Source organism: Olea europaea, chromosome 18 (genome assembly GCF_002742605.1).
Source record: "Olea europaea var. sylvestris chromosome 18, O_europaea_v1, whole genome shotgun sequence".
Lineage (NCBI taxonomy): Eukaryota > Viridiplantae > Streptophyta > Magnoliopsida > Lamiales > Oleaceae > Olea > Olea europaea.
This window is the reverse complement of record NC_036254.1, coordinates 21,568,050-21,581,798: the sequence shown is the minus strand read 5'-3', so window position 1 is coordinate 21,581,798 and position 13,749 is coordinate 21,568,050. Positions and strand designations below refer to the sequence as shown.

Genomic DNA, 13,749 nt, shown 5'->3' with positions numbered 1-13,749 from the left:
ATGTGTCGATGTTAGTAACTCGAGTGCAACGGCAAAAATCATTTATATATCACACATAAACTAGTTAGCATCCCCAACAAAAAAATCAAATCGCAAATTAAAAATTAAAAATTCATGAAAATTAAATCATACAAAATTAACTGATAATATATCATTCAACATCTCAACCGGATGCAAGCAGACAACATAACCTAACCAAAATAAACCAAAGCGTACATAATAATAATAATAATAATAATAATAATAATAATAATAATAATAATAATACAAATATTTTATTTTATTTTATTTTCTATATGGCTGATCCATTGCATACTAACTAGATAGGTGAATCAAAATCTAGAAATAACGATCTAAAAACTTGCGCATGCTCTTCATCAAACTATTACTTTTCACTTTCTTCTCATCCTTTGCTTTCTCATTTTCACCACCAAAATGTTTCTTCCACTTATTTTCTCCATTGAGTCGATCAACAATCTTACGTTTTAACATGATCCTCGTAACACTGTCGTCGTCGTCGTCGTCGTCATGGTGTTGGTGCTGATGATGGTGGTGCAGTCTCATCCACCGGCTGGGAATCCCCCGTACGCCGCGGAAAGTTGGTGGTTCCTCAAAATCACTGTTTTCACCGGAGGAAACGAGCATATCATCACCGTAGGGAACCTCTAAGCGTTCCTTCCTTTCCACGGAATTCCCTTTGAAGAAGTCGTCACGGTTGAGATGGTAGTGGTGGCGGCAGTTGTGCACGGGATGCTTCGTCCTCGAATAGAACCGGCGGTTGATCGGACGGAATCTAGCGGTGGCCAGATCCAACGGTACAGAGTGAACGATCAAAGAATCAGGTTCAATTCGGTGGTTGTTTTCGTCGGCGTTGAGAATCTCCGCCGTAGGGATGCGAATTACGGAGCTCTCGTGGTCGGCAGGTAGGGATTGAGATTTAGAGGTGGTGTCGTCATCTTTTTCCAGTGGTTTTAGTGGGGATCGGGCGACTATGAGGGTGAAAAGGAAGAATAACACGGCGGTGGTGGCGTAGAATTTAGCCATGGTGACTGGTCTTTTTCTTTTTTGCCAAGGGAAACCTTGCTGAGACCTCGCTCAAATCGATGGTGTGATAAAAGGGCGTGGAAAGTCGGTAATACTTGGGCAGTCCGGGCAGGTTTTATTGTGGGTGGACTAGAAAACCTTGGAGTACGGAAAGGAAAAGCGGGCAAAGAGGTTGACCATCCATGTGTTGGGAGGAGGTGGGATCTGAGTTCGTAGGATGTTAGGTTTACTTTGAATAATTATTTTTCTAATTATTATTTTGTAAATTAATGGCTTTACATGAGCCAATATTCAATGGGCTTCAGTTCAATTATTGAGCCCATTAGTAGTCCTAATATGGGCTGTTCGTTAGTCAAATGTACTCATGTCCATATAATATGGGCCAGTTTTAATTTGAGAAAAACTAGTGGAAATTACTCCAATGTTTGGGCTCAATTAAAATGAAAGTACATTTTTCTTTGGAAACAATACATAACTCCTATATATAAGAATTACATTTCAAAATTATCAAACTTGTCAAATTATTTCAAAATTCAGGTGTTAATTCAAATTAATGATATATATTTAATTGGAATTGATTGTCTCCACCACACCCACCTCCCCACCAACCAAATTAAGAATATATCAATTAATGATATCCTACGACCCACGCACCCCGTGGAACCTACGCCCACCCACTCCAGAATATCCACCTGGCACGTCAACAAAAATGTCTCGTCGAATACTCAATGCTTCCAATAAGCATTTTGTTGGGTAAAAAAATTATTTATGTTTTCTCACTTTTGGAGCCCCCACCCCACTCCACCTCTATGCAAAAATCTCCAATTTTAAGAAACTTTTTGGGAAAGATTGAAGCCTGCAAAAATTCAAAACACTTTATCTACAAAAGTTTTCTATTTCTATATATACATTTACAAACATAAATAGAAACCCACAATTTTTAGGGAACTTTGCATGAAAGATTAAAGCCTCTAGAAATTCAAAATGCTCTCTCTACACAAGCTCTCTCTCTCCCCATATACATTTACAAACACAGATAAAAATCCACAATTTTAGGGAACTATTTAGGTAAGACTGAAGCCTCCATAAATTCAAAACACCCGCTCTCTCTCTCTCTCTCTAAAAAAATGTCTCTTTCTCTTTGCAAGTGGTGGTGGCGGTGGGGTGACAACTGTGTTTAAGAAATAGATCTATGTGGTAGCTGTGAAGGTGTGTTACAAGTGATAATAGTACATTGGAATTGATCTATGTGGTAGTGGTGGTGAGGTGATAGCAATATTTTGAGTACTGTGTGCTAATTGTGACCAAATTTGTCTTTATTATGACTGTCTGTGATCAGTTTGATTTTAACTATGACGATATGTGACGAAGTCACTGTTAATTTGGTTGTAGTCACAACTGGTTATAATTAACACAAATTTGGTCACAATCGATCACAATTAATACAAATTTGGTGACAAAGTCATCACAAATAACTTCGCATACACTGCAGACTAGCACCATAACACATAGTCACAGTCGATTACAATTAACACAAAATTGATCACAACTAATACAGACTTGATCGCAGAAGATCACGACAAAACCTACACACACTACAGACTAGCACCACAACACATACAATTACAATAAGTCAAAGTTAACACAAGTTTGGTCACACTTAATCACAATTAACACAGATTTAATTAAAAAATGTCACTACAAATAAATTGCACACATTGTACACCAGCATCACAACTTATCATCACAATAGCCTAAAATAGTAAGACATACTAGTTTTTTGTGATGACTAGAATAATCTTTATCAATTACAACAATTTTTTTATAATAAAAAAGATGCCCGTAGAGATCCAAAAACATCCTAGCAAGGAAAGCCCTCCTTCCACTTGTAGAAATTTTGACATTCACATCTTAACAACACTTATAAAGCCAATTTCCTTGGCATTGCTACGAAAGTACTGTCTGCAGCACGTGAGTACATACTTCATAATTATTCCCCACTTCACTCTTAGAAAACCCAAAAACACAAAAATAATACTGATTACATTTCCCTATTTCGGCTTTCAATCTATCAAGCCTAAAAATTACTTAAAGCTCCTATAAATCATTTTTAAGTGAGATACAAAAAGTCAACATATTTTCATTAAAACAAACCTATCAATAACCAAAAAGAAGAAGAAAAAAGAAACAGTAGCAATTTTAACATATTGACAACATTCAATTAAAAATTCATTTGGTAACATTCAGAAACCTGATTATTTTTTTTTTTAAGGAAGACAAAAAATTTATATATGAATATACAATAACAGGGACACAAAATTTCTCTCTTAGTGATATTGCACCTGTATGGCTCTCTTGATGAAACTAGGTAAAAGACTGACTGGATGGAATAGACTTAGGTTTGGGGGCTTTCATTTGAGGTGCGGGTGGGCTCATAAGCTCCAAAGCAAAAACATATGAAGGTGAAGTGTGGCTCTTGCTGTGAGATGGAGCTTTAGTCGGAGTCTTGCTTTGAGCGCAGAAGTCGAATTTGGTGGTGTTGATGTCTCGAGAACTGGAGATGGTGGATACTGGACTAAAGCAGTCAGCAATGGTGAGCTGATTGGATCGGATGCTGGAGGTGAGCTCACTGGGGGTTGCATTGAAACAATCTTCGACAACGATAGAGAAAGGAAGAAAGACAAGGGAAGGTAGGTGAGAGAGTAAATTGGAAAATGAAAAGAGTGGGTGAGTGGTTAAAAGGATGTTGTATTTAAAATGGTTTTTGTATTAATTCTGTACTAATTAATTTAATAATTTTTAATTAACACCTGATATGTGAAATTTAAACTTAATCTCCTTATTTAAGAAAACTAGTCTTTAATTGTAGGTTTGTAGGTAATTTTCCCTTTTAGGGATCTCTTTCTTTATTTTAATCTAATATTTTTCAATAAAATAATATTACTTGTATATTAAAAAAAAAAGTATTCTTTTTTAACAACACGTTCTTCAAAAAAATTATTATTCCAAAATACATTTTTCTCAAAATTTGATTTTAATATAGCCCAAACAAGGGCTACATATAGCACCCATATTTCTTTTGAAATTACTTTTACTATTTTTTTATTCCGCAAATGCTTACTTTCTTAGAACTCACATAAACACAATCTAACACACGCTACCCCATGCACACACACAAAAATGACTACCACCACACCAATAACAACCAACTTAACACAACTTAGGATCGTACATGAGATTGTCGAAGCCTGAAACAAACTTTAGAAATATCGCCTCCAAATTATACTCTTTTTTTTCTTTTTTTTTTTTTTTTTTTTTTTTTTTTTGTAATTTGTGCATTAAATTAAATTTTGATAAAACCTAATTGTAAAAAAAATGAAAGGATTTTTATTTCAAAATAAAAATTTGAAAAGTCAGATAAAACAAAAAATTGGTTTTAAAGTTTATGTTAGGTTTTAAGTGCAAGAATTTGCTGCATGCATAATAATAAAGTTGGATCAAAATACTTATTTGAAATGACTGAATTTCAAAATCTTTTGAATAGTTGAATTACATTACTTTTCAAAACTCCAAATTTGCAATTTTCTTACAATCAGATGATCCCAATCTCGATCACAATGGAAGGTGATTATTAGCCACAACTTAAGCGCCAATTTTTGTGAGTTTTCATGTCAAAAATAGTGATTATATTTTGGTAATATTTTCCATACAAATTTCACCATTTTTCTTGCCATCATTCTCCCTCCCAAATGCTAGACAAATAATTGGAGGTTAAAATGAAAGTTATGGAGAGTTGTAGATTTAAATTCTAAATTCAAACCACTCCCTCTAATCCTTTTGATATCTTATGGGTCATATTACTCCACATGGACGATTCACGACTCGTAATTTTAAACATTTTCCACTCGCTCATGATGAGTTTGATTCGAGCCAAAGTAACATTGAATATCACACTTTAGATCCTTTTCAAGTTCTATCTCACAATCATTCGTAAGGCAAATAGATCGTATAACCAGCAAGTAATATTGGAGCCCATAGAACTGAGTTAATAACCCAAATGGTCACTGAACATCGCAAAAAGTTTTCACGAGATGACTAAACTTTAAATGAAGAAGAAGGAAGAAACATTTCATTTCGTTTGTTTTGTCTAGTGTCAGAACTCAACTTTTAAAGTTGCTTGGGGCCTATTCGGTTGTAATTATGAGAATTGATTTTTTGACCGTTAAAGAGAAAAGAGGATCCCACTTGTGAGTGAAGAAGTAAAAAAGGACGACTAGAATAGTAAAATAACAGTTAAAAAATTGATTTTTTGGGGTGAAAATTTGCTATCAAATGGGAGCTTAATCTAAATTTTATTGAATTAAATCCCCAGAAAATTCATATTTTTGCACTTCTAGTGTTTGCTTTTGATCGTTAGATTTATTTTTGTATATCCATTCCTTAACACTGTAAAGATGTAACTATCTCCTAACTCTGAAAATTAACCAGATAAAACCTTTATGGGCCGAAAGTGATTTTGATAACATGTTCAATTTTAAATTTCTATTTGATTAAGAGCACTCTCCATTTACACGTTGGTTTTCAATTTCAATAACTATTTATCTTAATAAAATAAGGATATGGATAAAATTTTAGGAGTCAATGTTTTTAATTTAATCAATGGTAATAAACTATAATTTTTTAGCACGTTGATCTCGTGGGCAGTCAAGGACATCTCTACTTGTCATTCTAAATGTAAATGGATAAGGATTTCAGCTGAGTAAACCTCATCTCATTTTCATGCGTACGTCATATGGTTAAATGTATAAACGTGTTATCTTAATTGTCCTTATGTGAACATAATGTTTGATTGTTATATTTTTATGACATAAATGTTTCATACATATTTAGACATATCAATGTATCCATAAGCATATACGAAGTTTCAAGAAATAAAAGGTTTTCAAATGTAATAAGTCTAGCAATATTTTAGAAAGATATTATCCTGAATATTTTATTACGATGTGCATGTCTTTGCCATAAAGTGTGAGTGGAAAATTGTGCGTCGGGAGTCGGGGCGCCCAACCAATGTTCAATGTTATTGTTAACCGCTTTGGGAAAAACTAGTGTTACTTTGGGAAAAACTAGTGTAAATTACTCCAATGTTTGGGCTCAATTAAAATGAAAGTACATTTTTATCTGGAAATAATACATAACTCCTATATATAAGAATTACATTTCAAAATTATCAAACTTGTCAAATTATTCAAAATTGTCAAACTTGTCAAATTATTTCAAAATTCAGGTGTTAATTCAAATTAATAGTATATATTTAATTGGAATTGATTTTCTCCACCGCACCCACCTACTCATCAACTAAATTAAGAATATATCAATTAATGATATCCTACGACCCACGCACCCCATGGAACCTACCCCCACCCACTCCAGAATATCCACCTGACACGTCAACAAAAGTGTCTTATCAAATACTCAATGCTTCCAATAAGCATTTCGTTGGATAAAAAAATTATTTCTCACTTTTGGAGCCCCCTACTCCACTCCACCACTATGCAAAAATCTCTAATTTTAAGAAACTTTTTGGGAAAGATTGAAGCGTGCAAAAATTCAAAACACTCTCTCTATCCACAAAAGTTTTCTATTTCTATATATACATTTACAAACATAAATAGAAACCCACAATTTTTAGGGAACTTTGCATGAAAGATTAAAGCCTCCAGAAATTCAAAATGCTCTCTCTCTCTCTCTTTCTCTCTCTCCATATACATTTTCAAACACAGATAAAAATCCACAATTTTAGGGAACTGTTTAAGTAAGATTGAAGCCCTCATAAGTTCAAAACGCTCTCTCTCTCTCTCTCTATAAAAAAAATGTCTCTCTCTTTGCAAGTGGTGGTGGTGGTGGGGTGACAACTGTGTTTAAGAAATAGATCTATGTGGTAGCTGTGAAGGTGTGTTACAAGTGATAATAGTACATTGGAATTGATCTGTGTGGTAGTGGTGGTAAGGTGATAGCAACATTTTGAGTACTGCGTGCTAACTGTGACCAAATTTGTCTTCATTATGACTATTTGTGATCAAATTAATTTTAACTATGACGATATGTGACCAAGTCACTATTAATTTGGTTATAGTCACAACTGGTTATAATTAACACAAATTTGGTCACAATCGATCACAACTAATACAAATTTGGCTGCAGAGTCATCACAAATAAATTCGCATACACTACAGACTAGCACCACAACACATATAGTCACAGTCGATCACAATTAACACAAAATTGGTCACAACTAATACAGACTTGATCGCAGAATGTCATGACAAAAAAATCTACACACACTACAGACTAGCACCACAACACATACAATCATAATAAGTCACAGTTAACACAAGCTTGGTCACACCTAATCACAATTAACACAGATTTGATTGCAAAAGGTCACTACAAATAAATTGCACACCAGCATCACAACTTAACATCACCATAGCTTAAAAAAGTAAGACATACCATTTTTTTGTGATGACTATCAATTACAACAATTTTTTTGTAATAAAAAATATGCCCGTAGAGATCCAAAAACATCCCAGCAAGGAAAGCCCTCCTTCCACTTGTAGAAATTTTGACATTCACAGCTTAACAACAGTTATAAATCCAATTTTCTTGGCATTGCTCCAAAAGTACCGTCTGCAGCACATGAGTACATACTTCCTAGTTATTCCCTACTTCACTCTTAGATAACCCAAAAACACAAAAATAATACTGACTACATTTCCTATTTCTGCTTTCAATCTATCAAACCCAAAAATTACTTAAAGCTCCTGTAAATCATTTTTTAAGTAAGATACAAAAAATCAACATAATTTCATTAAAACAAACCTATCAATAACCAAAAAGAAGGAAAAAAAAAAAAAGGAAATAGTAGCAATTTTAACATATTGACTACATTCAATTAAAAATTCATTTGGTAACATTAAAAAACCTGATTAATTTTTTTTTAACAGAAAACTTATATATGAATATACAATAACAGGGACACAAAATTTCTCTCTTAGTGATATTGCACCTGTATGGCTCTGTCGATGAAAGTAGGTAAAAGACTAACCGGATGGAATAGACCTAGGTTTGGGGGCTTTCATTTGAGGTGCGGGTGGGCTCATAAGCTCCAAAGCAAAAACATATGAAGGTGAAGTGTGGCTCTTGCTATGAGATGGAGCTTTAGTCGGAGTCTTGCTTTGAGCGCAGAAGTCGAATTTGGTGGTGTTGATGTCTCGAGAACTGGAGATGGTGGATACTGGACTAAAGCAGTCAGCAATGGTGAGCTGATTGGATCGGATGCTGGAGGTGAGCTCACTGGAGGTTGCATTGAAACAATCTTCGACAACGATAGAGAAAGGAAGAAAGAAAAGGGAAGGTAGATGAGAGAGTAAATTGGAAAATGAAAAGAGTGGGTGAGTGGTTAAAAGGATGTTGTATTAAAATGGTTTTTGTATTAATTCTATACCAATTAATTTAATAATTTTTAATTAGCACCTGATATGTGAAATTTAAACTTAATCTCCTTATTTAGGAAAACTAGTCTTTAATTGTGGGTTTGTAGGTAATTTTCCCTTTTTGGGATCTCTTTCTTTATTTTAATCACATGTTTTAATAAAATAATATTACCTGTATATTGAAAAAAAATTATTCTTTTTTAACAACACGTTCTTCGAAAAAATCATTATTCCAAAATACATTTTTCTCAAAAAATGATTTTAATATAGCCCAAACAAGGGCTACATATAGCACCCATATTTCTTTTGAAATTACTTTTACCATTTTTTTATTCCGCAATTGCTTACTTTCTTAGAACTCACATAAACACAATCTAACACATGCTACCCCATGCACACACACAAAAATGACTACCACCACACCAACAACAACCAACTTAACACAACTTAGGATCGTACATGAGATTTTCGAAGCCTGAAACAAACTTTAGAAATATCGCCCCCAAATTGTAGTCTTTTTTTAAAAAAAAAAATTTTGTAAGTTGTGCATTAAACTAAATTTTGATAAAACTTAATTGTAAAAAAAAATGAAAGGATTTTTATTTCAAGATAAAAAAGTGAAAAGTGAAAAAAAAAAATGGGTTTGAAAGTTTATGTTAGGTGTTAAGTGCAGGAATTCGCTGCGTACATAATAATAAATTTGAATCCAGATACTTATTTGAAATGATGAATTTCCAAATCTTTTGAATAGTTGAATTACATTACTTTCCAAAACTTCAAATCTGCAATTTTCTTACAATCGAATGATCCCAATCTCGATTACAATGGAAGGGGATTATTAGCCACAACTTAAGCGCCAATTTTTGTGAGTTTTCATGACAAAATAGTGATTATATTTTGGTAATATTTTCCGTACGAATTTCACCATTTTTCTTGCCATCATTCTCCCCCCAAATGCTAGACAAATAATTGGAGGTTAAAATGGAAGTTATGGAGAGTTGTAGATTTAAATTCTAAATTCAAACCACCTCCTCTAATCCTTTTGATATCTTATGGGTCTTATTACTCCACATGGGTGATTCACAAATCATAATTTTCAACATTTTCCACTCACACATGATGAGTTTGATTCGAACCAAAGTGACATTGAATATCACACTTTAGATCCTTTTCAAGTTCTATCTCACAAACATTCATAAGGCAAATAGATCGTATAACCAACAAGTAATATTGGAGTCAATGTTTTTAAATTTTTAATCAATGGTAATAAACTATAATTGTTTAACACGTTGATCTCATGGGCAGTCAAGGACATCTCTACTTGTCATTCTAAATGTAAATGGATAAGGATTTCAGGTAAGTAAACCTCATCTCATTTTCATGCGTACGTCATATGGTTAAATGTATAAACGTGTTATCTTAATTGTCCTTATGTGAACATGATGTTTGATTGTTATATTTTATGTCATAAATGTTTCGTACATATTTAGACATATCAATGTATCCATAAGCACATACGAAGTTTCAAGAAATAAAAGGTCTTCAAATGTAATAAGTCTAGCAATATTTTAGAAAGATATTATCCTGAATATTTTATTATAATGTGCATGTCTATGCCATAAAGTGTGAGTGGAAAATTGTGCGTCGGTAGTCGGCGCGCCCAATCAATGTTCAATGTTATTGTTAACCGCTTTGTGGTACACTCGGTATATTCGATCAGGTTCCAAATAAGATGGCCTACTACATTCTGATTGTCTATAGGCGATACAATAAGTGAACTCACCACATTAAAGTTAAGGGTTTAAAAAAAAAAATGAAAGAAAGGGGTTGTTAATAATTTGTGGGCTGCCTCACATGATTCTTGGCTTCATGGGCCTCTTTAAATTGGGCCAAATGCTCCACTGGGTTGCTGTGCCTTTTTAAGTATGATAAAAACGTGTTTTGTTAAAAATGCCTCTTTAAGAATTAAAAGTTAGCCGTACACGTGGCTAAGTCTCTGCCCTCTGATTGTTTGATTAAGATGGATACATACACACTAGGTCTTGGCTTTTTGACTATTATATAGGATTCCTTTTTTGAGTCTCTTCGTCTTGCTATCTGTCTTTCTCTCTGTCCTTCGTTTTGAGTGAAAACTAGGGTTTGGCTGCTATAGTGTGAAATTGATATTTGTGATTGATAATATTATGTTCTTTGTGTAGAGAAATGGTTGTTTTATACGATCTGTGAGAGTAATAGTAGTGTTGTGTTGTTGTGTTAAAGAGTCAAGAAAAAGTCGAAGAAATTTCCAATTTCTTCGTATATTTGTACACTGTTCTTGTTCGTTATTAATGGATCTGGAGCCTAATCTTGTGAGAGATGCTCACCGGGTGATTAGGTTGAAAAATCGAACATCCGGGGCCTTTTAAAAGGACAAAACATATCTGGTGTTAATTTCTTTAATTTTTCTGCAATTCTTTAAATTTTTCAGTAGATCGATCCTGAATGTTTTAAGTTTAAAACATAACAGTGGTATCAGAGCCGGTTTCTTGATCTTTAATTTCTCGTACTGAGTTTGGCGAGTTGAGTTGAATCGTAATTGAGTTCAATTGGTGTTCTGACTCGTACTGAGTTTGGCGAGTTAATCTGACTCGCTCCGGTTCCTTCTGAGTTGACCTGAGTTCTGGAAACACATTGATCTGTGCAGTGTGCATTGTAACCTGGCTCCATCCCTGGCTTAAGTATGATCAATCCTAAACTGAAATTCTAAAATTTTAGTATCATGGTATAATTCTGGACCCCCTCTTTCCAATTAGCCAGAGTTCTAGTTAATCTTGAAGCCTGTAAATTAGGTAGTTAAATTCAGAAAATAAATTGTTTTGTTATTTACCTTATTTGCCTGAATCACTCATACTGTATATTGTCATCATGTCCACTTCATATAAGTTAGACATAGAGACATGGAATGGCATTGGAGATTTCACTCTCTAGCGCCAGAAGATGAAAGTCCTCTTTCTGTAGCAAAGATGTGCTGCAGCCCTAGATGGGTCATGGGCTGTTGAAATTAGTGCATATAGGAGGAAAGAATTAGATGATATTGCATGGAGTACTATTTTTCTTCATCTATCAGACAATGTAATCAGAAAAGTAGGAGAAATTCCACTTCTGCAGAGGCAGACTCTTACAGTAGATATAATAACTGCAGCCCTTAGAAATATGGAACTTGAAATGAAAACTGAGTCAAAAGACTCTAAGTTTGGTGAAGGGCTATATATGAAAGAGAAATTGAATCAGAATAAGAAACAGATCCAGTACAACTTTAATTCAACAAAGAAAGGAAAATTTTAGAACAATAAAAATAAAGATAAGAACAAAAACCAAGTGAAACCAAAGAACCAGATCAGAAAATGCTATTACTGTGGCAAAACTGGACACTTAATAAAGAATTGCTTTAAGAAAATCTCAGCTACGAAAGATAAAAACAACACTGATGGTTCTGCAGCAGTGGCCTGCAATAATAAACCTGATATTCAGGGGGTTGTTCTTGTGAACACCCAAAGAAGGGATTCAAAAGAATGGATCCTAGACTCTGGTTGTACTTTCCATATGTGCCCCTCTAAAGAGTGATTTTCTGAGTTTGTTAATCTCAATGGAGGATAAATTCAGATGGGCAATGACATGAGTTGTCAAATAAAGGGTATTGGGAAGGTAAAATTGATGTTAACTGACAATTATATCCTTGACCTAGAAAATGTTAGATATGTTCCTAAACTGAAAAGGAATCTAATCTCCTTGGGAGAATTGGATGAAAAATACATCACAATACACAATGGTCTTCTGAGATTATCTTTAGGGGACATGTGTTATTTCCTCTTCAAAAATAAATGGCATCTACACTATTTTTGCTAAACCAGTAATAAGCCATTGTACCACAGCCTCAAATCATGTTTCTGATAAATCCTTAATTTGGCATAAAAGATTGGGGCACATTTAAGAGAAAGGTCTAATCATTTTAAACAAACTTGGATGTTTTGGAAGTGATAATATTGAAAAATTAGAGTTTTGTGAAAATTGTACTGCTGGAAAACAGAAAAGACTGCCTTTTAAAATTGGAATCCATAAATTCACTTCAATCTTGGATTACTTACATGCTAATCTATGGGGTCCAGCATCAGTAAATACACTTAGTGGATTTAGGTTTTATCTACTGATAGTAGATGATTTTTTAAGAAAAATATGGACTTTTCTCTTAAAACAAGAGTCTGATACTTTGCAGATTTTCAAACAATGGAAGTCTATGATTGAAAATCAAACGAACAACAAAATCAAAGTAATGAGGATTGATAATGGACTTGAATTTTGCAACTTTGAATTTAATTCATTTTGTAAAGAATTTGGAATTCTTAGACATAGAACTGTAACATACACACCTCGACAAAATGGAGTTGCTGAGAGAATGAATAGGACTCTTTTAAAAAAAGTTAGACGTATATTATACAGTTCTGGTCTTCCTAAGTTTTTCTGGGGTGAAACCCTAAATACTGTAACTTATCTAATAAATAGAAATCCATCCAGTGATATTGATTGTCAAGTCCCTGAAAAGTTGTGGTCTAGAAAAATACCTGAGTATAACAAACTCAAAGTGTTTGGAAGTGCTGCCTATTCTCATAAGAATGAAAGCAAACTTGAACCTAAATCCCAAAAATGTGTTTTCTTGGGATATGGGGAGGAAACAAAAGGTTATAGGCTGTGGGTTAAAGAACAAAATGATTTTAAATTCATAATAAGCAGACATGTAATCTTTAATGAAAATGACATGCCTTATATCAAATCTGGAGACCCTAAAACTCTTGAATATGCACCTGTTAAACAAACCATCATGGAAACTCAAACACAGAATGCTGTAAATCAAGATGATAATTTTGAGGTGGAGCTTGTTCAATCTGAAATAAGTAATGAGCATACTGAATCTGAAAATGAAATTGGAACATCAGATAATACTCTTATTGATTACCAGTTAACTAGAGATAGGGAAAGAAAAACCATAATTCCCTCGAGTAGTTTTAATAGTGAAGAATTTGTCACTCTATTTTCTGCTCTTGATTCTTTAAATTCAGAACCTACATCCTTTGATAAAGCTGTTAAATGTCCTGATTCTATGCTTTGGAAGAAAGCCATGAATGAGGAAATGGATTCACTTGTTAAAAATAAAACTTGAATTTTAGTCAATAGACCA

General features: G+C 33.7%; 1 protein-coding gene across 1 annotated transcript; it reads right to left on the bottom strand.

Moving 5' to 3' along the window:
* Positions 1-256: 256 nt before the first annotated feature.
* On the bottom strand, positions 257-1,256 carry LOC111367779. The gene has a single exon (XM_022988839.1). The coding sequence runs from the start codon at positions 1,042-1,044 to the stop codon at positions 340-342; it is 705 nt and encodes a 234-aa protein (XP_022844607.1). The 5' UTR covers positions 1,045-1,256; the 3' UTR covers positions 257-339.
* Between the last annotated feature and the right edge of the window lie 12,493 nt (positions 1,257-13,749).

What these genes read in the sequence shown, in the direction of transcription:
- LOC111367779 (XM_022988839.1), bottom strand. Translation starts at nt 1,044, where the DNA reads ATGGCTAAATTCTACGCCACCACCGCCGTGTTATTCTTCCTTTTCACC.